Source organism: Salvelinus alpinus, chromosome 33 (genome assembly GCF_045679555.1).
Source record: "Salvelinus alpinus chromosome 33, SLU_Salpinus.1, whole genome shotgun sequence".
NCBI lineage: Eukaryota > Metazoa > Chordata > Actinopteri > Salmoniformes > Salmonidae > Salvelinus > Salvelinus alpinus.
The window spans coordinates 24,097,712-24,124,943 of record NC_092118.1 but is presented as its reverse complement, the minus strand read 5'-3'; the positions used below and the strand labels follow the sequence as shown (position 1 = coordinate 24,124,943).

Genomic DNA, 27,232 nt, shown 5'->3' with positions numbered 1-27,232 from the left:
TCACTGCATGATTGGAGAGGCCAAGTGCCATTCACTCTCTGACCAGTGTTTCAGACCAATCAAAGCCACAGAGGGACTGTACATGTACACAGATCAGGCTAGAGGCCAGGGATAGGCCTATATGTATTGATACCTTTCTTAAGCATGGTGACCCTCAGGTCCTGCTTGCCCTGTGGCTGAGCACTGATCACAGCATCTCCCTCACTCCCCTCCTCCACGGCCCAGTGACCCACCGTCATGATCTGGATCTGGCCCTCTTCCTGGAAGGACGCCGGCCCATCGAGTCCTGCCACACCACCACACCCAACCAGCCCCATCAGGGTCAGATCTCCATAGTCGTACAGTAACAGTAGTAACACACATGCACATACTGTTATGTGTCAACACTCACACATAACATGCCTACATGCATGCAAACATGACATGGAGAATGAATGGAAATCTGTTGGAAAAAAACTCATACATTATAAGTAAATGGAGTCTAGTAGATGACATTTGCCTGGGTAATATGGGTCATGCAGTAAAATTCAGATTTGAAAGCCTTTGTGGGTTGATGTGGTATATTTTCGGCCTGACTCTTAAAACTTCCGCTGCTTCTTTGCCATTCAATTAGCCTGCGTAACAGGGCAGAACATGATGTCCCTGCTGCTAGTCAGCTACTGACTCAGCCAATCAAGCATCAGATTACTAGTCCCTTTCACACGAATAGAGTGGTGGGGGCTTCATTTATAAACCGTGCGTATGTACAAAATATACCAAAACATGCGTGCGCCAGTCTTCATGCAAAAGTTAACTGACATGAGAATGTGGTCACCTTCCTGCAAACTTTAGACCATGTGTACGCACAGTTTCGAGTGGTTTAAGTATTGCTATTGCAAGCAGACAAGTGGCCTAGTATTTTGTGCAACTGTAGATTTTTTAAATTTATTTTACTAGGCAAGTCAGTTAAGAACAAATTCTTATTTTCAATGTCGGCCTAGGAACAGTGGGTTAACTGCCTTCTTCAGGGGCAGAACGGCAGATTTTTACCGTGTCAGGTCTGGGATTCGATCTTGCAACCTTCCGGTTACTAGTCCAACGATCTAACCACTAGGCTATCTGCCGCCCCAGATGGACATGTTTGTCATATTTCTTCTATTATTTTTAACGAGCACCTTATGAACTGCATATGCACCAAAAACCCTGTTGTTTTGACAAGTGGCAATTAATCACTCATATTGATTAGGGGAGAAATCAGGTTGTGTGCACTGTTGAAACTAACACAACTCAAAAACCACATGGAAACTGGAAATCGTTTTTACATCACTCGTTAGAGGTCCACCTGCTGATGACAACCAGCTACATTTTGTAGTGATGCATTTTGCTGTGGGGGTGTGGCCAAAACGGAAAGAGAAACGCAACACTTATTTGTCAATCACTTATACTGATATCACGTTGAAATCAGTAGAATGAGAGGGGGGAGTCGGGCTACACGTCCTGTTCAAACTAACCTTACTAAAAAAAACACACGGAATCTGGGAATAATATGTATATCACTGGTTAGAGAACAACTTGTAGAAGACAGACAGCTACATTTAGGATTGTTGCAAGTGGGTCGCCAATGAGGAAAGAAACAACACTATTTTGTTAATCAGTCATATCGATATTAATTTGAAATCAATAGAGCAGGGGCAAACGTTTGGAGTGTATGCACTGTTTAAACTAACACTATTCAAAGGCCACACTGAATCTGAGAATCATTTGTATATCACTGGTTAGAAGAGAATTTGCTGTAGACAGTCATCTAAATTCTAGAATGTCGGATGGAAGTTGTGAGGATGCCGAAACGGGGAAGGAAATAAATCAGTTGCTTTGTTATTTAACTTCAACAAATCACGACTCGCCATAGGATATCAACAGTGACAAGGGTTAGCTGTTATTTGAGTGATAAATCCATGTATTGGTGTGAGGCCAGTGACTTTTATACAGAGAGCATTTCAAATTTTGCCTGACATTTGAGTTTGAAAACGATAGTAGAATTTGAAGTCCCAAGACCCCCAGTCTAATCTGAGGTAAAAAAGGATGTGTAATTACCCTCAATTCAATATAGTCAAAACGTGAGGTTGTGTAATGTAGTAACACATACGGTCTTAGTACAGGAAATTAGCGCAAATAATCTAAAATCTAATATGGCACAGAAACCTGAACATTTATGTTAAACTGCAATCAAGATTAAAAACAAGTAAACTGAGGAACATTTTCTCTCCGGAGCACAATGTCCATCTCTTTGCCTACCCACACCAGTGATAATTCCCTGAGGTTCTCAACCTCTTTAACACACCACCACAATATGGGAGTGGTTCAATCCTATCAGATTTTGGAACCATTCCTATTGGACTCCTATGGGATTCTATCCTATAGGTTCTTATCTTATAGGATCCTACAGGATTCAAATTCAAGAATCTCCCCAATAAACAATCATAATTTAGAACCAGTCCTATCAGATAAAATCCTCTACGATAGGACCTACAGGATGAAATCCTATAGGGTAGGTTCCAAAATGATTTTCTATTGGATTCTAATAGTTTGTATTGGATTTGGGGGATTTTTTGACTAGGGTAGCCTTTTCAGAAATTATGCACAGATATTTAGTGTCAAACTTACACAACGGTTATAAATGAGACCTCATGATCATTACTGCTTCAAAGCCACTGACATACAGTTTTTCCTCATCCTCTTCTGTCTCACCACCATAGCAGTGCAACAAGCGATTAAATGAGATGAGCCAGATGAAATCACAGCCGGTAAAACGCACATTCTGAAAGAGGGTTTTATTGCTCCCAACTGAATTAGTGACTGTCTTTTTAACACTGTGATTACACAAGAATTACTGCTGCTTTTAGAGGGAGATTGCAACCCTTTGTTAGTGTGGCGTTAGCGAAACAGCCAACCCTCATTTCAGAGAGCAGCTGTGTGTGTGTGTATGTATGTGTGTGTGTGTGTGCGCGTGTGACGAGGTAAGCCATCATTCCGTAAGAAGGGACCATATCGGTGTTGAACGACGTCGTGACTCTGGTCTGATTAATCACTAGCCCTGAGTGAATCACATTGGAGGAAAAACAATAGCATTGAACAGATGAGTAAGGATTACAAAAGCATCCTGATATGACAAACAGCCCTGTTACCTTTATCATCTTTACAAGGTAGTGGGTTTCCCATAAACCAGCCTGGAGGGCTCACTCTGTATGTCAGGGATAGGTATCACTTGATCAGAGTGAAATAAAACATACCCATCACTGGAAATTAACACATTTCACTGTACCTATCTGGTGTATGTGACAATAAAAACATGTATTATTATTTATTATATAAATCATTTGCCTTTACATTATTTCAAGAGAAGTTTCCTGCATTATTGTGCAGACAACAAAGATAGTGCCAACGGATAAGAGCGACATCTTAGGAGTTCCAACCTGACTTTGCTATTTAGTGACTTTTTCGTATTTATCTTTACTTTGTTTCGTAGAGAAAGTTCATACTATTATCACATATGACCGCCATCCAATTCTGGACAGATCAACAGTTACTAATCTCGATTTCGACTTTCATATCCGACTTCAACTCCGACTCAGCTGTTCCCTTGTTCATACTGGACCCCATTCCTTTGCTGCATGGGCTACCAAAACACTGCAGGCGTAGACGCGGCAAACGAGCCGGCATCCTTGTGAGACTGAGACGAATAGAATATCGAACATCACTCCCCTCCGTTCTATTGGCAAATGTCCAGTCACTCGAGAATAATATGGGTGAGAGAGTCTTCTATCAGAGAGATTTGAAAAGCTGCAATATTATATGCCTTGCAGTGACGTGGCCGGATGACCATGTATGTAGAACTCAGTGGTTTCTCTATGCAGCGGCGCGATCGGACGAATGTGGCCTCAGGCAAGTCCAAGGGGGGAGGAGTGTGTCTCTTCATAAACATCAACTGGTGTGCTGCTTCCAGTGAGAAGGAACTCTATAGCTTTTGCTCACCAGATATAAAATACCTCATGGTAAGCTGCAGACCCTTTAATCTACCAAGATAATTCTCATCTGTAATTATCACAGTTGTCTACATCACTCCACAAACCAACACCACTTTGGCACTCAACGAAATGTATGGTGCCATAAACAAACAAGAAACCGCTCACCCAGAGGCAGCGTTTCTGGTGGGCGGAGACTTTAACGCAGGGAGACACAACTGTTCTACTTAGCGTTGCAAAATTCTGAAAACTTTCAGTAAATTCACTGTTTTCACAAAATCCTAGTTGGAGGATTGCGGATTTCCTGCTTATTCCCTCCTGATTCAGGGAAACCTCCAACTGGGATTTTAAGAAAACCAGGGAATTTATTGAAAGTTCACGGAATTTCGCAACCCTAGTTCTACCTCACTTTTATCAACACGTCTTCTGCGACACAAGGTGCTAAAACTCTAAACCACTTTTATTCTACCCACAGAAACGCATACAAGCCACTCCCTTGTCCTCACTTCAGCGAATCTGACCACAACTCTATTCTTCTAATTCCTTATTACAAACAAAAGCTCAAACAGGAAGTACCAGCGACATGCTCAATAGGAAAGTGGTTTGATGAAGCAGACGCGAGGCTACAAGACTGTTTTGCTACTACAGGCTGGAATATGTTCCGGGTTTCATCCGATAGCATTGAGGAGTTTACCACACCGGTCACAGGCTTCTTCAATAAGTGCATAGATGACGTCGTCCCCACAGTGACTATACGAACGTATCAAAACCAAAAACCATGGATTACAGGCAATATCCACGCAGGGCTAAAGGTTAGAGCTACCGCTTACAAGGAACGGGACACATGGACGCATACAAGAAAGCACGGTACGACCTCGGATGAGACATCAAAAATGCAAAAGGACAATATAGGAGAAAGGTGGAATCCTATTACACCGACTATTACACCGACGCTTGGCATATCAGGCAGGGCTTACAAACAATAACGTATTACAAAGAAAACCCAGTGAGATGCCCAGTGATGCAGAACACCCAAACGAGCTAAATGCCTTTTATGCACACTACGAGGAATACAACACTAAGTCTTGCGTGAAAATCCCAGTACCGAGTCGATGTGCAAGAGTATGGGGTAATTTAGGTAGATGTACATATAGGTAGGGATAAAGGGACTAGGCAACAGGATGGATAATAAACAGTAGCAGCAGCATTGTGATGAGTCAAAAGAGAGTGCAAAAAGTGTTCCAAGCTCAATTGCACTTCACAATGCCCTCTCCTACCTGGACAAGAGGAGAAATAACTATGTGAGAATGCTGTTCATAGACTATAGCTCAGCGTTCAACATCACATTCCCCTCCAAGCTGTTTGTTTGTACAGATGAACGTGGTACCTTCAGGTGTTTGGAAATTGCTCCCAAGGATGAACCAGACTCGTAGAGGTCTACAATTCTTTTTCTGAGGTCTTGGCTGATTTCTTTTGATTTTCCCATGATGTCAAGCAAAGAGGCACTGAGTTTGAAGGTAAGCCTTGAAATACATCCACAGGTACACCTCCAATTGACTCAAACTATGTAAATTAGTCTATCAGAAGCTTCTAAAGCCATGACATCATTTTCTGGAATTTTCCAAGCTGTTTAAAGGCACAGTCAACTTAGTGTATGTAAACTTCTGACCCACTGGAATTGTGATACAGTGAATTATAAGTGAAATAATCTGTCTGTAAACAATTGTTGGAAAAATGACTTGTGTCATGCACAAAGTAGATGTCCTACCCAACTTGCCAAAACGATAGTTTTTTAACAAGAAATTTGTTGAGTGGTTGAAAAACAAGTTTTAATGACTCCAACCTAAGTGTTTGTAAACTTCCGACTTCAACTGGAGCTCCATTCTTGTGTATACTTATTCCTTGTGCTACTATTTTTTTATTATTATATATTTTTTAAATCTGCATCGTTGGGAAGGGCTCGTAAACAAGCATTTCAGATAGCCACTGGCAATTTATTGTATTTTTTAATTGAACCTTTATTTAACTAGGCAAGTCAGTTAAGAACTAATTCTGATTTACAATGACGGCCTACACCGGTTAAACCCGGACAACGCTGGGCGCCGCCCTATGGGACTCCCAATCACGGCCGGTTCTGATAGAGTCTGGAATCGAACCAGGGTGTCTATGGTGACACCACAAGCACTGAGAAGCAGTGCCTTAGACCGCTGCGCCATTCGGGAGCCCAGAAATACATACAGTATACTGATTTGATTATTGAAACTCAGAAGTTGAGAGAGACATCAAAGTGAGACAGGGAGCACAATTTCACACTTCCATTTCAATTCATGCTGCTTACGTATGGAGTCGGTATCAAGGCCAAGGAGCATTTCAGTAGTCACTAAGGTGTTTACTTGGCAGGCAAAGAGGACCGACTTCTCTAACATCATTACTCAGATTAGATTTTGGACAGACTTAGCACCTGAGTGCATGCTTCACTTCTCTGTAAGGGCAGCTTGATTAGCTTTAGAATGCCACTATGTGCCACCGGAGATGGAGACATGAACAGAACCGAGTCCAATCCAGCTTGAGGAGGTTTGAAAGGATGATTGTGTGAATGAGAGATGCATACAGCCAGGTACCTGATGGAGCATGGGGAAGAGGCATCTTAACATGGACTTTTTAGAGCTCAACTCATTAAGACAATACAGCAATATAATACAGCTATCAAAGGAGATCAATTGGGAGACAAATATGTGATCTGGTGGCCATGCAACTCATTTCACATGCAATCTGTTTTACTCTACATGATTCGATCGTTTCATTTCCATCACGGTAGGAGACAAAGCTGAGCCAGACGGAGACGTGTTGTACAGTTGGCCAACAGACAGAGAGAGAGGACCATGCATGCTTCTGTAGCCTGTCTGTCTCTCGGTCTGTCTCTCTGTCTGTCTGGAGGCAGCAACAGCAAGCCAGACCTTTGTGCTTTCCCTTCCTCTCCTTCTTGCCGCTGCCTGTCTGCGGGGTGGAGCTGGTCGATGCCTTGCCCTTTTTGGCTGAGCGAGGAGCCTGGTTGTCCGCTACCACCTTCACCTCCTCGTGTTCAGCTTCTTGCACTATGCACGGCACGGCATGAACCAGCGGACAGAAGGAGTTAGCAGGCAGGTGGGGGGAAATTATGAAGATAAAAATGAAGTAAGAGACTAAACAGAAGGGTACTGTCAGTTAAGGTTAGCCTATAGGGAAAGAGAAATAACAGGTAAAGACAGAGTTAGCAGAGGACACTTTGCAAGGTTATAGGAAGCAGACACACAGCAGAGGCGTTTTTCTTGCCTGGGCGAGAACACTGTTTATCGCCTCATGTCAAACAGGTCATGAATGTGCTAGCTCTGTGAAAATTGCAAATGCACACTCCTCCCAGCAACAACATGTTCCAGGATTAGATGATAACAAATGCATACTGTAGCTACAGTCCCTTGAAATTGGCACTTTGATTCTAACATGTTTATCTTAATCCTATCAACTGCTTGGTTGCCTTATTCTTTCCCCTACAGCCTCCTCTGAATATCCAGTGGTATGTGTCTATTCTCGTAAAAATTCAGAGCCCAGATCCGTCAACGCGGAGACATTCACAGTCTCATTGTGGGAACCCATTTCTCTTCTAATTATTCCAAACAGCTTCAAGGGGAATAATAGAGCAAATGCTTCAAAAGCTCCGAGCAGAGAGGGATGGAGAGACCTGTATTCTTGACCTAAAGTTACTGTTAGCATATATGGAAACTAACAACTAGTAGGCCTACATACTCTGTTTCAGATAAGCATGAGCCTGAAGTCAGTTTCTGAACTAGGTTAAATTAAATCTGTTTAGTCCACCTAAAATATTCTGTTAACAATGTCACTCTATATTTGGGGCGGTCAATAATATACAAATATTTTCCAGGTTTTTCTGCTTTATGATTTATCTACTGGATGTTAATCTTATTTATAGCAGAAGAAACATGCTATTTACAGTGGCAAGAAAAAGTATGTGAACCCTTCGGAATTACCTGGATTTCTGCATAGATTTGTACTAAAATGTTATCTGATCTTCATCTAAGCCACAACAATAGACAAACACAGTCTGCTTTAACTAATAACACACAAACAATGATACATGTTCATGTCTTTATTGAACACACCGTGTAAACATTCACAGTGCAGGGTGGGAAAAGTATGTGAAACTTTGGATTTAATAACTGGTTGACCCTCCTTTTTGCAGCAATAACCTCAACCAAAAAGTTTCTGTAGTTGTGGATCAGACCTGCACAACGGTCAGGAGAAATGTTGGACCATTCCTCTTTACAAAACTGTTCCAGTTCCGTAATATTCTTGGGATGTCTGGTGTGAACCGCTCGAGGTCATGCCACAGCATCTCAAATTGGGTTGAGGTCAGGACTCTGACTGGGCCACTCCAGAAGGCCTATTTTCTTCTGTTGAAGCCATTCTGTTGTTGATTTACTTCTGTGCTTTTTGTCGTTGTCCTGTTGCATCACCCAGCTTCAATTGGCGGACAGATGGCCTTACATTCTCCTGCAAAATGTCTTGATAAACTGTTGATAAACTCATTTTCCCGTAAATGATAGCAAGCTGTCCAGGCCCTGACGCAGCAAAGCAGCCCAAACCATGATGCTCCCGCCACCATACTTTACAGTGGGGATGAGGTTTTGATGTTGGTGTGCTGTGCCTTTTTTTCTCCACACATAGTGTTGTGTGTTCCTTCCAAACAACTCAACTGTAGTTTCATCTGTCCACAGAATATGTTGCCAGTAGCGCTGTGGAACGTCCAGGTGCACTTTTGCATACTTCAGACTTGCAGCAATGTTTTTTTGGACAGCAGTGGCTTGTGGTGGTTCATTTCTTTACTATCAAATGAGGAGAGAAACTTATCACACAAGTAAGAGTTATACTTAAACTACATTTTTAATCACTAATTAATAATGGAGCAGGTCAATACAACACACACATATATAAAGTGAATCGATTGAGTGCTTTACGATAATGATGGCTGGTCATGGCTGGTCGACGATTCACAATCAAATGAGTCGTTGAGAGCCCCTAGACAAAAGTACAAAGGTCTTTTATAGCCAAGATACACCTCTTTCAACCTACACGACGAACAACAGATATATAGAACGGGTCACAAGGTTAAGATTTGTATGAAAGATACCTATAATACATAGCAGACAGTATCTGCTGTGTCAACAGTTTTCATTGTATAGACCAGTGTCTGTCCCTCCGACTCCAAACTGGAACCATCTCTCCCTGGTACGGTATAGAACAGAATCATTAACTCATGCTCTGGAATGGTCTTTAGGCTTTATCACCCAAAAGACATTGTAAATCTCCTGTCAGTGTTATCTCTCAGAGGCCTCAGTAGAACACACACACAATAGTTAACAGAATACTCTATTCTGTTGCATAAAACAACCATTTGATGCAATAGAAGTATTATTACATAGTCTTGCAATTTTTCCACCATAGGCTTCTTCCGTGGTGTCCTCCAATGAACACCATTCTTGTTTAGTGTTTTACGTATCGTAGATTCGTCAACAGAGATGTTAGCATATTCCAGAGATTTCTGTAAGTCTTTAGCTGACACTCTAGGAATCCTCTTAACCTCATTGAGCATTATGCTCTGTGCTCTTGCAGTCATCTTTGTAGGACGGCCACTCCTAGGGAGAGTAGCAACAGTGCTGAACTTTCTCCAGTGGACTGATGAACGTCAAGGCTTTTAGAGATACTTTTGTAACCATTTCCAGCTTTATATAAGTCAACAATTCTTAATCGTAGGTCTCCTGAGATCTCTTTTGTTCAAGGCATGGTTCACATCAGGCAATGCTTCTTGTGAATAGCAAACTCAAATTTGTTTTTGACCAAACCAACATCTCCAATCTTGTCTCATTGATTGGACTCCAGGTTAGCTGACTCCAATTAGCTTTTGGAGAAGTCATTAGCCTAGGGGTTCACATACTTTTTCCAACCTACACTGTGAATGTTTAAATGATGTATTCAATATAGACAAGAAAAATACAATCATTTGTGTGTTATTAGTTTAGCATACTGTGTTTGTCTATGGTTGTGACATAGACGAAGATCAGATCAGATTTTATTACCAATTTATGCAAAAATCCGCAATTTATGCAGTAATTCCACATACTTTTTCTTGCCACTGTACATGGTATACTTTGAAATTACATACTACAGTACTTCTTTGAAAATTCCAGAAAGTACCACTTATAGGATAAGTGCCATATGATTTTTCAATGAATCCAGATAGGGTAAGTAAATAAAAGCTGTAATATGAAACAGCATTTCCACTTAATACTGAACTTAACCTTTCATGGATATTATCTGAAGGATATACTGTAGATGTGGAAATGCATAGAGTTTAAGGTTAATCAGACAAAAATACGAAAGGTACAGAGAACACGTAATCCCTCTTAGTGAGTGCTGAATTGATTCTTAAAATAGAGCCAAGAAAATGTGAGTTCTAAAGAGAGAAAAACAGGGGTTAATCTAAGGATGGTGAAAAATAAGGACAGGAGAGAGAGAGGGAGATTCTATTTTTATCAAGACCAAACAGTGTGTATGCTTCCTTCACTAACAGCGTAGTGCCATCTGTGTGTTGTTAAGCATAAGGTATGAATCCAGGGACTCTCTCCATATGTTTGCTGCTGTACTGAATGAGCTCAAAGGCATCTTTTTTGACATCTTTGGAAGGATGGGGCTGAGATTGCAACGGGAAATATTCGGAGAAGTTCAAAGCTTCAGTGTCTTCTGTGTATAGCAGGGGCTGTTTGACTAGTGTCGGAGGGGAATATTTTCATCAGGATGTACACTCACTGAAGGAAGATGAAACATATACTTTGTATTGACGTCACTCCACTCATATGCACTGAGCTGTTTCTGAAGCTTTCTTATTCAGTCATCTCCACATTTTTTGGCACGCATTATAAAGGTGATGAAAAAATACTATAAAATAAATACAAATACTGAGCTTTAATAATAAATTGTATTATTTTATAATAATACAATTGCTCAGAGAAGAATATTTTGTTTAACAAGTGATTAAAGAAAATCTCAAAAAGATAGGTGTCGAAAGCATTGGCACAACCTGTTTTCAATACTTTGCGAGGGTAATGGCACTGAGCTTTCTTCTTTAATGTTTTATGAGATTGGAGAACACATTGGGAGGGATCTTAGACCATTCCTCCATACAGAATCTTTTCAGATCATTGCTATCCTTAGTCTGCGCTTATGGACTGCCCTCTTCAATTTAAACCACAGGTTTTCAATGGGGTTCAAGTCACAGCCCCATAACATCAAATATCCATGACCATATTTTACAATAAGTATGAGGTTATTTTCTGCATACCTCTAGTGTGTGTGGCCAAAGAGCTCCATCTTCGTCTCATCTGACCATAGCACCTGGTTCCAATCCAAGTGGCAATGCCTTTAGCAAACTCCAGACATTTGCATTTGTTGGTTGCTCTCAATAAAGCCATTTTTATGGCAACCTTTCCAAATGGCCTATTGGCATGGAGGTGGCATCTAATTGTAGATTTGGAGACCCCAATATGCGACCAAGTTTTGTATTTGTCCAACTGTGACCCTTGGACTTTTCTGCCTCCTGAACCATCTTCCTCAGTGTGCGTGGGGACAAGCTACACATTTCCTCTACCAGGCAAGTTTACCACGGGTCCTATGGTTTTAAACTTCTTCATTGTTGCCCTAATAGTGATTAGTGGTATATTTGCTTTTCAGTCATTTTTTTGACCCCATTGCTTGATTTATGTTGTGTTGGGCATTGTGTTCCTCTCCAGCAGCCAGCCAGCCAGCCATCCAGGCTGTGCTGTGTGGATGCATGGTCTGGAGCCCAGACGCAGTCACTCTGAGCTGGGGATTAAGACTGCAGCTAAAGTCCCTCTGTGGAGATCAGTGGCCCAATCGCCACAGCACTAACACCATCTCTGCTCTATCTGGAAGGACTACTGCAGAGCTCTGACCACTAGAGTTTTATAGTTGAAAGGCATGTACTGGTAAATCCTGGAGTCTCTCTCACACAAAGACACAAAGTTATTTAATGAATAAAGTATTACATGTTTCTTTTGCCGACCTTGACATGGTATTGATAGATATCTAAGTACTTACATATGCAGAGCAGAAAGTAACACTAAAAAAGTCACAACAGTAGAAAAGTTTTCCTTTGGCCCAGGAGCTAAGAATCAAGAGACGAACTTGATCAAACAGTCAATACCACCCGGTCATGGCTGTGAATAGCCCTTGAAAGGGCCCCACGCCAGAGCGTTACTGGACATCTCTGGAATTGCCGGGCACCACTGGAGTAGCTTCCTCAGAGATGAGAGGAAGCGGGGTCCTATGGTAAACAACTGTTGAAAGGGTCATGGGCTGTTTCCAAAATGGCACCCTATTCCCTATATAGTGCACAATTTTTTGGAAAAAGCATATATAGTAGTAGTAGTAGTATACAAAGCCTAGCCAAAAGTAGTGCACTAGGGAATAGGGTGCCATTCGAGACACAGCCCTGGTAATAGGGTCCTGGTGGTGATATAGGGTCCTTACCGTGGTAGATGGTGCTCCTGTTGCTGCTGAGGTAAGACTCTACCAGGGGAGCCTGCTCCTCACACTGCTTGGTCCTGCGGGCGCGAGACCGCCCGTCCACATTGGACTGCACCATCAGAGGCTCCTGCCGCTTCTTCTTCTGCTTCTGCTCTAGGAGAGCTCGCTGAAACACACACACACACACACACACACACCTCAATGCTGTTCAATTCTTCTGGTATTATTGACACATGCACACACACTCACTCAAATATCTTCTAATATTGTGTCATATATAATACAATAACATGGATAGATGTTTTCTAACACTAAATGGTTTACCTTCACACACACACTCTTTTACAACTAACCTTGTGGGGACACAAAATTCTGTCCCATTCAAAATAAAATGTTCCCTAACCCCTAACCCTAACATTAACCCCAAAACCTAAACCTACTCCTAGCTCCTAACCCTAATTCTAACCTTAACACTAAATCCCCTAGAAATTTAATTTGACATTGTGGGGAATAACAAAAATGTCCCCAGATGGTGAAATTGTTGTTTGTTTACTATTCTTGTGGGGACTTCTGGTCCCTACAAGTATAGTTAAACTCGTCCACACACACACACACACACACACACACACACACACACACACACACACACACACACACACACACACACACACACACACACACACACACACACACACACACACACACACACACACACACACACACACACACACACACACACACACACACACACACACACACACAACGCTGTCTCACATGTACAGTGCACCCTCACTGTAACAAGACACAAAACTGTGTCCTTGAGAGAACAAATGTGTCTGTGTGCTCTGGCCCTCCAATCACCTGAGTTACAGTAGATTAAAGATTGATTGCTGGACAAACATGTGCATCTGCCCAGCCTGCAATCATACCACAGTCCAACTTAAATGACATTTCTGCTTGTCTTCATACGATGAGCTACAGAACACCCTATCAAGGACAAGATCATTGTGACATGAGTTTGACCTCTGCCTGACTGTGTCTGCCTCAATTTGTTCACCTGTAGGTGGGTGATTGCCTTCATTTTTATTACGTTTTTTACCATTTCCTGAAGAGGAACCAGACTAGTTGACAGACGTGTCTTATAACAGTTCTATTTAAACGTTTACATGCTTTGCAAGAATAAATTATTTCCCTAATAATCTTGTTTACCTGATGGGATTTTGATAAACGCACATCACCACCAATCAAAATAAACGTTCTACCACAGTGACCATGTTATTTTTGGGAAGCCTATTTGATTCTGAGTTCGGACATATACATTTTGTATGTGAAAACTATAAGATGCATAATTTCCGAACTCATTTTACTCTCGCATTCACATAGAGGGAAGCTTGCGCTGCTGGTGCTGAAACATGCGTAGATCCAATACACCACTGCAGTTGACGTAGCCTACGTCAGCTGACATAGCAGCGCAAGCCAATCACAGAATGTGACAACAAAACTGAAGTAAATCGTACAATCTGGCCAGGTGGTTCTCAGTGGTGTAAAAAAGAGGCCAATTGTCATACTTGAGTAAAAGTAAAGATAACTTAACAGACAATTACTCAAGTAAAAGTGAAAGTCACCCAGTAAAATACTACTTGAGTGAGTAAAAGTCTAAAAGTATTTGGTTTTAAATATACTTAAGTATCAAACATAAATGTAATTGCTAAAATACACTTAAGTACCAAAAGTAAAAGTATAAATCATTTAAAATTCCTTATATTAAGCATACCAGATGGCATGATTTTCTTGTATTTTGAATTTACACTCCAACATTTACACTCCAAAAACTCAGACATAACTTATAAACGAAGCATTTGTGTTTAGTGAGTCCGCCAGATCAGAGGCAATAGGGATGACCAGGGATGTTCTCTTGAAGTGCGTGAGTGGGACCATTTTCCTGTCCTGCTAAGCATTCAAAATGTAACGAGTACTTTTGGATGTCAGGGAAAATGTATGGAGTAAAAAGTACATTATTTTCTTTAGGAATGTAGTGGAGTAAAAGTTGTCAAAAATATAAACAGTAAAGTACAAATACCAACAAAAAAAACTTAAGTATTTTTACTTAAGTACTTTACACCACTGGTGGATATCAAGATTTTAATTTGGTAAAATCACACAGTGTGACATGTAATAATCATAAAATACTGACTCCTATGTCCAGTGTGGGAAGGTCTTTAAATCACACGACTGACCAAAAATAAGCCTGAACCTTCAGCTGCAGATGTGACCAGTATATGAACTCTCTAACATGGCACACACAAACCAAAAATTCATATAACACCTATTTTTTTCTCACACAAATCCTTTATCCTTATCCGGTAGCGCAGTAGAATCTGTGTCATTGCACAGATTCATTATCCTACTTTCACACTAAATAATTACTTTCCTTTTCCCACGAGGCAATTTAATTTACGTCTTAATCCAAATTTTGAGCAGTCACAAACGTTTTAACATCCTGTAAAAGCCAGCTCTACTGAGTTCACAGAGCTCAGAGTTCAAAAACAGAGAAAGCAAGAAGAGTTGTTTCAAACCTCTGCATAGCACAGTCTCAGAAATACCTCCTCAGAGCCAGAAAAATAGAATGTCTTCTGCTTCTGTAATTAATGTTTCAGGACCACTGCCCCAATCCGTTTCTCCTCAGCTCTATCCCCCCTCTCTGGCAATGTGGATAACCCACATGAAGTATTACTACAGCTTGGGTATCCATTCCATCCTGCTGCAGTCAGCAGTCATCTGAGATTATGCAAGTTAACAAACAGAGGGACATCCCAAGGCTGGAAGCTCATCAAATATTGAGAGAATCCCTGATGAAGCAGGAACACCACTAGACTGTACTCTGCTGTACTATTGTCTGCTGTACCAGTACAGAGTGCCCTTAATCTAAACTCATGGCTGTGTCCCAGTTGTCCACCAGTTGTCCACCCCTTTCCCTAAGTGGGCACTTGCACACTTTCTGTAATGAATCGAAAAGTATTTGATTGGTGTATCGTTGGCTAGAGGGAGTTTCCATGATAGGAAGTGTGCAAGTGCACACTTTGGGAAAAGGGTGGAGAATTGGGATTGCGTCATATAGCCCATCACTTCAGCCATGACCAGAACACAACGTCTCAGCACACTCTAGCAGTGAGTGTGGAGGAGGAGGAAGCCTGAACTAAGTTAACCAGGAGGAACCATGGAGGAGCTCTATGGCTGTCCAAAACACCACCAGTCAGTGTACAGTGAAATAACCAACTAATAAGTCCTCTCTTTTTCCTACTCTGCCTCCTCTCTCTCCACTAACAAGATGTTGTCCTTCTCTCATGCACAATGCCTGACAGTGCATGTACAGCCAGGAGGTTACCATGAAATTCACAATTTGAAAAGCATGTGAGGTGAATAACCAACATCGCATGTGCCACCTTTTGGACCTAAAACAAAATGGTTACAGCATCAGGACTGGTTATGCAACTTGCTACAGTAACTCCTGACATTTCGATGAACAGACTTTACAGGATTGAAGCTAGATGTGGATGCTGCTTAAGGAATACTGTTGCTTGGGTACCTGTCTCAGTAATGCAGTATGAATATCCATACCCACTTTGATATTCAAACAATGGCTTGTTCAGCATGGACACCACACTAGGTGAAGAAAAACAGAGAAAGGGTCTATCTTTCTTTTGCACAGAATATCTTGACAATTTCTTTTGTATGTTCTTTTTCTTTTGTGGAAAAGCAGTACATTTAATATTATGTTCTTTAACAAACAATTCCTTTAAAAAAGATCTACTCTGAGAATAAAATGCAAAAGTGGTGTGGTTACAGCAGATGGACGGTTGGTTTGAGCTTTCCTTCAGTCTTCAGTGTTTGCCAAATTGATGCAATCACAGGCTCCTTAAGTACTATAGCAAGAACACACGATGGAGGTCATACTGTACATGTCATGCTGAACAACCTTACAATGCATTTCCACATAACTCATTGGCGGCGATGAAATAACAGAGCCCCATTCATTTTCAATGGAGGGAAGTGAACGAGGGGAACGTTGAATAACCCCTATGATGTAACTGGAATGATGAGATAGATGTTCTTCTTTTATGTTTTTGTTGTATTATTTCACTGCCATACTGTGTTCGATCTTGTCTAGCCATCTTGTCTCAAGAGGACCACAATGGAAATAAGTCCCAGACTTTATTGTGTGTTATCCTCAATGATTTTATTAATGTGCATGTATGGCTTTTAAGTTTATTGTGTGCTTGTTTTTAAAAAATGGTCGAATTAATAAACTAAACTAAACGTTGGGCGACACGAGCATGGGCGATACGAGCATGAACAGGGCGGGACCAAAGTTGGGGCAAGCTGAACTTTATGATAATACTCGGCGATATCGCGACGCTATGGACCAATCAAAGCTCACTATAGCTTCCAGCCCCTACTGGATTGGCTGTTGATACCTAGCACTACCTAGCCTGCTTGCTAGCACCCACATGAGGGAGAAGCTAGAGTGGAAATACAAATTATTGTGTATGTGGAAATCCCCTCTTAGCCTCAGATCCTTCTGTCTTCATATTCAAAGCAGCTGAGCAATAATGGTAATTCTGTCCTCAGCTATTGAGTGACCAAGCCATGGGAGTTTCATGGATAATAGACTCACAGTAATGACAACCACACTATAATACTGTCTCCTCTCCTCTGTCACTAAAGTCACACTGTGTGAACCCAACAGGAACTCCCTGAGTGAATACCAGCAGGCCACTGCAGCACTACAGTGATCAGGATGGTTCTTACGAAGCTACAAATACCTGGCCGGTCTTCAGTCAGCTGTTCATTCCACCCCAAAAAATATATATATATTTTTTGACGGTTTAAAAAGGTTATTTTATTTTCATGATGGTCTTCATCCATAACTGCACAGTTTTACAGTAGTTATGCCAGCCCTAAGCACAATACAAACCAAATCAAACTTTATTTGTCACATGCGCCGAATACAACAAGTGTAGACTTTACCGTGAAATGCTTACTTACAAGCCCTTAATCAACAGTGCAATACAACAACAGTTAAGAAAATATTTACCAAGTAGACTCAAATAAAAAGTAATAATAAAAAAGTAACACAATAAGAATAACGAGGCTATATACAGGGGGCACTGGTACCGAGTCAGTGCGCGGGGGTACAGGTTAGTTGAGGTAATTTGTACATGTAGGTGGGGGTGAAGTAGATGCATAGATAATAAGCAGCGAGTAGCGCCCCCCGCTACAATGTAAATTCTCCAGTGGCAATTTTACTAATTGTTCAGCAGTCTTATGGCTTGGGGGTAGAAGTTGTTGAGGAGCCTCTTGGTCCTAGACTTGGCGCTCCGGCACCACTTGCCATGCGGTAGCAGAGAAAATAGTCTATAACTTGGGTGACAATTTTATGGGCTGACAATTTTATGGGCATTCCTCTGACACCGCCTATTATATAGGTCCTGGATGGCAAGAAGCTTGGCCCCAGTGATGTACTGGGCCGTTCGCACTACCGTCTGTAGTGCCTTACGGTCAGATGCCGAGCAGTTGCCATACCAGGCGGTGATGCAACCGGTCAGGATGCTCTCAATGGTGCAGCTGTAGAACCTTTTGAGCGTCTGGGGAGCCATGCCAAATCTTTTCAGTCTCCTGAGGGGGAAAAGGTTTTGTCTTGCCCTCTTCACGCCTGTCTTGGTATGTTTGGACCCTGATAGTTTGTTGGTGATGTGGACACGAAGGAACTTGAAACTCTCGACCCGCTCCACTACAGCCCTGTCGATGTTAATGGGGGCCTGTTCGGCCCACCTTTTCCTGTAGTCCACGATCAGCTCCTTTGTCTTGCTCACATTGAGGGAGAGGTTGTTGTCCTGGCACCACACTGCCAGGTCTCTGACCTCCCTATAGGCCATCTCATCATTGTCAGTGATCAGGCCTACCACTGTTGTGTCATCATCAAACTTAATGATTGTGTTGGAGTCGTGTTTGGCCACACAGTCGTGGGTGAACACGGAGTACAGGAAGGACTAAGTACACACCCTTGAGGGGCCCCAGTGCTAAGGATCAGCGTCGCAGACGTGTTGCCTACTCTTACCACCTGGGGGCGGCCCGTCAGGAAGTCCAGGATCCAGTTGCAGAGGGAGGTGTTTAGTCCCAGAGTCCTTTGTGGGCACTATGGTGTTGAACTCTGAACTGTAGTCAATGAACAGCATTCTCACATAGGTGTTCCTTTTGTCCAGGTGAGAAAGGGCAGTGTGGAGTGCAATAGAGATTGCATCATCTGTGGATCTGTTGGGGCGGTATGCAAATTGGAGTGGGTCTAGGGTGTCTGGGAGGATGCTGTTGATGTGAGCCATGATCAGCCTTTCAAAGAACTTCATGGCTACTGATGTGAGTGCCACGGGACGGTAATCATTTAGGTAGGTTACCTTCACTTCCTTGGGCACAGTGACTATGGTGGTCTGCTTGAAACATGTAGGTATTACAGACTTGGTCAGGGAGAGGTTGAAAATGTCAGTGAAGACACTTGCCAGTTGGTCCGTGCATACTTTGAGTACACGTCTTGGTAATCCGTCTGGCCCAGCGGCTTTGTGAATGTTGACCTGTTTAAAGTTTTGTTCACATCGGGTACCGATAGCGTTATCACACAGTCATCCAGAACAGCTGGTGCTCTCGTGCATGCTTCAGTGTTGCTTGCTTCGAAGCGAGCATAAAAGGGCATTTAGCTCGTCTGGTAGGCTCACATCACTAGGCAGCTCGCGTCTGGGTTTCCCTTTGTAGTCCGTAATAGTTTTCAAGCCCTGCCACATCCGACGAGCGTCAGAGCCGGTGTAGTAGAATTCAATCTTAATCCTGTATTGATGCTTTTGCTTGTTTGATTGTTCGTCTGAGGGAATAGCGGGATTTCTCATAAGCGTCCGGATTAGTCTCCCGCTCCTTGAAAGTGGAAGCTCTAGCCTTTCGCTTGAAAAGGATGTTGCTTATAATCCATGGCTTCTGGTTGGGATATGTACGTACAGTCACTGTGGGTACGACGTCGTCGATGCACATATTGATGAAGCTGATGACTGAGGTGGTGTACTCCTCAATGCCATTAGATGAATAACGGAACATATTCCAGTCTGTGCTAGCAAAACAGTCCTGTAGTTAGCATCGGCGTAATCTGACCACTTCCGTATTGAGCGAGTCACTGGTTCTTCCTGCTTTAGTTTTTGCTTGTAAGCAGGAATCAGGAGGCTAGAATTATGGTCAGATTTGCCAAATTGAGTGCGGGGGAGAGCTTTGTATGCATCCCTGTGTGTGGAGTAAAGGTGGTCTAGGATTTTTTTTTCTCTGGTTGCACATGTAACATGCTGGTAAAAAATTTGGTAAAACTGATTTAAGTATGCCTGCATTAAAGTTCCCGGCCACTAAGAGCGCCGCTTCTGGGTGAGCATTTTCTTCTTTGCTTATGGCCTTATAGAGTTGGTTGAGAGCGGTCTTAGTGCCAGCTTCGATCTGTGGTGGTTAATAGACAGCTAGGAATAATATAGACGAGAACTCTCTTGGTAGATAGTGTGATCTACAGCTTATCATAAGGTAATCTACCTCAGGCGAGCAATACCTCGAGACTTCTTTAATATTAGACATCGCGCACCAGCTTTTCTTCACAAATAAACACACCCGGATGGCAGTGGGAGTTTACTAGCTCGCCTACGGATCTTCAGAAGGATGCCGATCTGCGGCCCCATATCCTCCATCTTTTCTTCACACAAAAGGCAGGGATCTGGGCCTGTTCCAGTGAAAGCAGGATATCCTTCTCGTCGGACTCGTTAAAGGAAAACTTATTTTTCAGTCCGCGGTGAGTAATCGCTGTTCTGATGTCGAGAAATTATTTTCGGTCATAAGAGACGGTAGCAGCAACATTATGTACACAATAAGTTTAAAAATAATTGACACAAAACGCAAAAAACTAACAAAACAGCACAATTGGTTGGCAGAATGTAAAACGTCAGCCATGTTCTTTGATGCCATCTTCACTCTATACGGTATGAAAGTGATGAGTAGTTTCCAGGAAGTTTTTTTTTTAACTTTTTGAATGGTGTTCAAATGGGTAGAAATGTAGCACAATGGTCTTCAGCACAAAAACGTCATAAAAGACATCTTGCAGAAGTAAATTATTCCACAAACAGAAATATAATTTGATATACAGTGAGCTCCAAAAGTATTGGTACAGTGACAATTGTGTTGTTGTTCTGGCTCTGTACTCCAGCACAATGACTAGGGTATTTGCATCCATATCGGATGAACCGTTTAGAAATTACATAACTTTTTGTACATAGTCCCCCCATTTTAGGTGACCAAAAGTATTGAGACCAAAATGAATCGTGAATAATGAGTGAGAAAGTTAGACGCACAATTTGTGCATCTGTTATTCACGATTCATTCAGGATTAGCCACAATCATGGTAGCATCCACATTAATGTAGAGGTGTTTAGAAACATATTCTATTCTTATTTACAATTAAAAGTGACTCCAAAATGACACAATACATTATTACCATTAATTTCTATTGGGCACAAAATAATCTGAAACAAAACCAAAACAAACAGCAAATGCATCCAAAAAATGTGGAGCATCACAATTTTGATGTAGTCATTGTGGGCTATGAAAATGGGACCAAATACTTAGCATTGTACTACTTTAATGCACCTATGTGAATTTGTCCCAATAATGTACAAAAAGTGCTGTAATTTCTAAACGGTTCACACAATATGGATGAAAATACCCTCAAATTAATGCTGACAGTCTGCAGTTTAACCACATAGCCATTGTATCATTTCAAATCCAAAGTGCTGGAGTACAAAGCAACAAAAAATGTGTCATTGTCACTCTAGATCTGTGTTTTCACGAATTTGATGACATAATCATCAAACCCATTCAAAGATTAGGGGATAGGACCCGTAAGAATGACATCACTTGCAATCACTCCCATGTTTATAAGATCACTTAACTTTACAATTAGCATCTCCAACCATTTCCTGACTTGTAATCCTCTAAAAGTATTGCAGATTGATTTGTGCAAGCAGTATTGAGTAGTGTTATCTTACAGTGGCTTGCGAAAGCATTCACCCCACACCCCACAATTTTCCTATTTTGTTGCCTTACAACCTGGAATAAAAATGGATTTTTTTGGGGGGTTTGTGTCATTTGATTTACACAACATGCCTACCACTTCGAAAAATCAAAATATTTTTAAGCAATCTTTAAGTCATACCACAGATTCTCAATTGGATTGAGGTCTGTGCTTTGACTAGGTCATTCCAAGACATTTAAATGTTTTCCCTTAAACCACTCGAGTGTTGCTTTAGCAGTATGCTTAGGGTCATTGTCCTGCTGGAAGGGGAACCTACATCCCAGTCTCAAATCTCTGGATGACTGAAACAGGTTTCCCTCAAGGATTTCCCTGTATTTAGCGCCATCTATCATTTCTTCAATTCTGACCAGCTTCCCAGTTCCTGCTGATGAAAAACATCCACACAGCATGATGCTGCCACCAGCATGCTTCACTGTGGGGATGTTGTTCTCGGATGATGAGAGGTGTTGGGTTTGCCCCAGACATAGCGTTTTCCTTGATGGCCAAAAAGCTACCTTTTAGTCTCATCTGACCAGAGTACCTTCTTCCATATGTTTGGGGAGTCTCCCACATGCCTTTTGGCGAACACCAAACATGTTTGCTTATTTTTTTCTTTAAGCAATGGCTTTTTTCAGGCCACTCTTCCGTAAAGCCCAGCTCTGTGGAGTGTACGGCTTAAAGTGGTCCTATGGACAGATACTCCAATCTCCGCTGTGGAGCTTTGTAGCTCCTTCAGGGTTATTTTTGATATCTTTGTTTCCTCTCTGATTAATGCCCTCCTTGCCTGGTTCGTGAGTTTTGGTGGCAGGTTTGTTGTGGTGCCATATTCTTTCCATTTTTTAATAATGGATTTAATGGTGCTCCGTGGGATGTTCTGATATTTTTTAATAACCCAATCCTGATCTGTACTTCTCCACAACTTTGTCCCTGACCTGTTTGGAGAGCTCCTTGGTCTTCATGGTGCCGCTTGCTTGGCGGTGTCACTTGCTTAATGGTGTTTCAGACTCTGGGGCCTTTCAGAACAGGTATATATATACACACTGAGACCCTGTGACACTTAAATAAAGTCCACCTGTGTACAATCTAACTAATTATGTGACTTCTGAAGGTAATTGGTTGCACCAGATCTTATTTAGGGGCTTCATAGCAAAGGGGGTGAATACACATGCACGCACCACTTTTCCGTTTTTTATTTTTCAGGATTTTTTGAAACAAGTTACTTTTTTCATTTCACTTCACCAATTTGGACTATTTTGTGTATGTCCATTACATGAAATCCAAATAAAAAGGCACTGTAAATGCAAATCTGTTGATTTGGTTTATGTTAATGTAGTACCGTAAAACCCTAATCCTCTGTCTATCCCTTTAATCCACTACGATTAGCCTCAAATCATAATTTGAAAAATAATCTCCTGCAATTTGTTCCTACATTTCAGGAAATGCAATAAATGTAATGTGTAGGGAGAGGTTGCTGATTTAACCCTAGGGAGAGGTTGCTAATGTAACCCAGTATCTTGATGGAATTACACAGGGCCGATGAAACTATGCTAATTGACGAGTCTCTTGAGAGTGTCACTGATGTCGACGCCATTTTCTACGCTGGTCAGGTCTGAGACAACACTTTGCTAAACATCTTTATCATGTATCATGGACAGCACAGAAGTGGCAAAGGCTGATTGGCATAATACACTTCTGATAGCGCATTATTACACATTATAAACTGGGTGGTTTGAGCCCTGAATGCTGATTGGCTGATGGCCGTACAATATCAGACCCTATACCACGGGTATGACAAAAAAATACTTTTTACTGTTCTAATTATGTTGGTAACCAGTTTTTTTATTTTACCTTTATTTAACAAGGTCGGCCAGTTGAGAACAAGTTCTTATTTACAACAGCGACCTGGCCAAGAAAAAGCAAAGCAGTGTGACAAAAACAACAACACAGAGTTACACACTGGAGTGATAGATGTGCAGATGAGCATGTGCTTTCGAAGACTTTAGAAAGGCAGGGCAGGATGGATATAGGTCTGTAACAGTTTGGGTCTAGAGTGTCTCCCCCTTTGAAGAGGGGGATGACCGTGGCCGCATTACAATCTTTAGGAATCTCAGACGATACGAGAGGTTGAACAGACAAGTGATAGGGGTTTCAACAATGGCGGCGGATAATTTTAGGAAGAGAGGATCCAGATTGTCTAGCCCAGCTGATTTGTAGGGATCCAGATTTTGCAGCTCTATCAGAACATCAAATTAAATCAAAGTTTATTTGTCACATGCGCCAAATACAACAGGTGTAGACCTTACAGTTAAATGCTTACTTACAGGCTCTAACCAATAGTGCAAAAAAGGTGTTAGGTGAACAAGGTAAGTAAAGAAATAAAACAACAGTAAAAAGACAGGCTATATATAGCTGACTGGATTTGAGTGAAGGAGAAGCGGGGGGGGGGGGGGCTTGGGCCAGTTGCTGCAGGGGGGTGCAGAGCTGTTGACCGGGGTTATGGTAGCCAGGTGGAAAGCATGGCCAGCCGTAGAGAAATGCTTATTGAAATTCTGGATTATCGTGGATTTATCGGTGGTGACAGTGTTACCTAGCCTCAGTGCAGTGGGCAGCTGGGAGGAGGTGCTCTTATACTCCATGGACTTTACAGTGTCCCAAAACCTTTTGGAGTTAGAGCTGCAGGATGAACATTTCTGTTTGAAAAAGCTAGCCTTGCTTTCCTAACTGACTGTGTATATTGGTTCCTGACTTCCCTGAAAAGTTGCATATCGTGGGGACTATTCGATGCTAGTACTGTACGCCACAGGATGTTTTTGTGCTGGTCAAGGACAGTCAAGTCTGGAGTAAACCAAGGGCTATATAGGTTCTTAGTTCTACCTTTTTTGAAAGGGGCATGCTTATTTAAGATGAGGAAAGCATTTTTAAAGAACAACCAGGCACCCTCTACTGACGGGATGAGGTCAATATCCTTCCAGGATACCCGGGCCAGGTCGATTAGAAAGGCCTGCTCGCAGAAGTGTTTTAGGGAGCGCTTGACAGTGATGAGAGGTGGTCGTTTGACCGCGGACCCATAACGGACGCAGGCAATGAGGCAGTGATTGCTGAGATCCTGGTTGAAAACAGGAAAGGTGTATTTAGAGGGCAAGTTGGTCAGGATGATATCTATGAGGGTGCCCATGATTACGGATTTGGGGTTGTACCTGGTAGGTTCCTTGATAATTTGTGTGAGATTGAGGGGATCTAGTTTAGATTGTAGGACGGCCGGGGTGTTAAGCATATCCAGTTTAGGTCACCTAACAGTACAACTCTGATGATAGATGGGGGGCAATCAATTCACATATGGTGTCCAGGGCACAGCTGGGAGCTGAGGGGGGTCTATAACAAGTGGCAACAGCGAGGGGCTTATTTCTGGGGAGATGGATTTTTAAAAGTATAAGCTCGAACTGTTTGTGCACAGACCTGGATATTATGACAGAACTCTGCAGGCTATCTCTACAGTAGATTGCAACTCCGCCCACTTTAGCAGTTCTATCTTGACGGAAAATGTTGTAATTGGGGACGGAAATTCCAGAATTTTTGGTGGCCTTCCTAAGCCAGGATTCATACACGGTTAGGACATCAGGGTTGGCGGAGTGTGCTAAAGCAGTGAATAAAGCAAACTTAGGGAGGAGGCTTCTGATGTTAACATGCATGAACCCAAGGCTTTTACGGTTACAAAAGTCAACAAATGAGAGGGCCTGGGGACAAACAGGGCCTGGGTTAACCTTTACATCATCAGAGGAACAGAGGAGGAGTAGGATGAGGGTACGGCTAAAGGCTATAAGAACTGGTCGTCTAGTGCGTTGGGAACAGAGAATAAAAGGAGCAGATTTCTGGGCGTGGTAGGATAGATTCAGGGCATAAATGTACAGACAAGGGTATGGTAGGGTGCGAGTACAGTAGAGGTAAACCTAGGCATTGAGTGACGATGAGAAAGGTTGCATCTCTGGAGGCGCCAGTTAAGCTAGGTGCGGTCTCCGCATGTGTAGGGGGTGGGACAACGGAGCTATCTGAGGCATGTTGAGTGGGACTAGGGGCTCCGCAGTAAAATAAAATAATGAGGGCTACCCTAAACAACAGTATACAAGGCATATTGACATTATAGAGAGACATAAAGCAATCACAGGTGTTGATTGGGAGAGCTAAGACAACAGGTAAGACAACAACGGGTAAACGGCGATGAATGGGCAGAGAGGGTCAGTTAGCTACACACAGGGCCTGAGTTTGAGGCTGGAGCCGACAGATAAACAAAATGAAGTACCGTGTTAATGAACAGGCATCAGGCATCAGCTGTGTAGCCGAGTGATCATATAATAGCAATAAGGCACCTCGGGGGTTTGTGGTATATGGCCAATATACCATAGTTAATGGCTGTATACCACACCTCCTCGGGCATTATTGCTTAAGTATAACACTGATGACATCTCCTAAAAACAATTAACCAGATTAGCTTTAGCTGGCTTTCATCCCTGCCTAATAATCAGAGATGGAATTATTTTCTACCATGAAAACCAGGTGTGTGAACTTTCTTGTTCACAGTAATTGATCAAATATAGCGCAACCCTTCTGTAGAGTATATTCTTCCTCTCTTTTCCTCACACTACAGTCTCCTCTACCAGCCAAGGAACAACAGAGGAGGTTCATATCAGTAAGTGGCTGAGCTGCTCTGCTACAGTACAGGGACATGGAAGACCTACCTGTCTGTCTAGCTTCTGTTGGCGGAGGTTGCTGCCCTCATCGTCCAAGGTACTGCAGAGAGCAAGAGAGAGAAACAGAGAGAGAGAGAGATGGTTAAAACAAACGCTCTTTCCATTTCTTTGACATTCTACAGAACAAACACACACACTCCAGATAGGAGAGGAAACAAATGTTTTTCCTGTTTGATACACTGCGAGAACCACTTGGAAATTATGGGAAATAGTGATACATTAATATCTGTCATGCAGCTTTCCTGTGAAGCAGAAAACAGCAGGTGATCTCTTGAAAATGCAGTGTATGTCACTGGAGGAGACACAGTAGTTATTGGGAGTGACATGTCATGTAGCCTCCGATATGTTCTCTAGGGAGCGACACATATCTCTTACGATTAAATTACAAAACGTGTAGAATGACATACAGAAATCAGTCAAAACAGCATGGATATGAAGTGCTAGGGAATTCATAGTCACAATTGGACGATGATCTAACATCTTTATCCTGTGTGATAGGACTATAAAGGCAATGGTAACGCTCAGCCAGTCGCCATCGTTCCCACCCCTCCCACCCCCAAACACACGCAACCTCTAAATCAGCAATGACACAGTCCCTGATTGCCCATTCACTCTGTGTTGCTTGGCATTGCCCATTCACTCTGTGTTGCTTGGCATTGCCCATTCACTCTGTGTTGCTTGGCATTGCCCATTCACTCTGTGTTGCTTGGCATTGCCCATTCACTCTGTGTTGCTTGGCATTGCCCAGA

General features: G+C 42.2%; 1 protein-coding gene across 4 annotated transcripts in view; it reads right to left on the bottom strand.

Annotated features, from left to right (window-relative positions):
• Positions 1-27,232, bottom strand: part of LOC139562810 (tubby protein homolog) — a 114,337-nt gene that overhangs the window by 10,483 nt on the left and 76,622 nt on the right. For 2 of the 4 annotated variants that reach the window (XM_071380906.1, XM_071380907.1), the window contains exons 2-5: positions 26,472-26,523; positions 12,603-12,765; positions 6,959-7,096; positions 134-286 (exon numbers count right to left, since the gene is read on the bottom strand). In XM_071380906.1, coding sequence (XP_071237007.1) covers positions 134-286; positions 6,959-7,096; positions 12,603-12,765; positions 26,472-26,523 — 506 coding nt within the window. The remainder of the gene's footprint in view (positions 1-133; positions 287-6,958; positions 7,097-12,602; positions 12,766-26,471; positions 26,524-27,232) is intronic. The other 2 variants (XM_071380908.1, XM_071380909.1) reach the window with 2 other exon arrangements.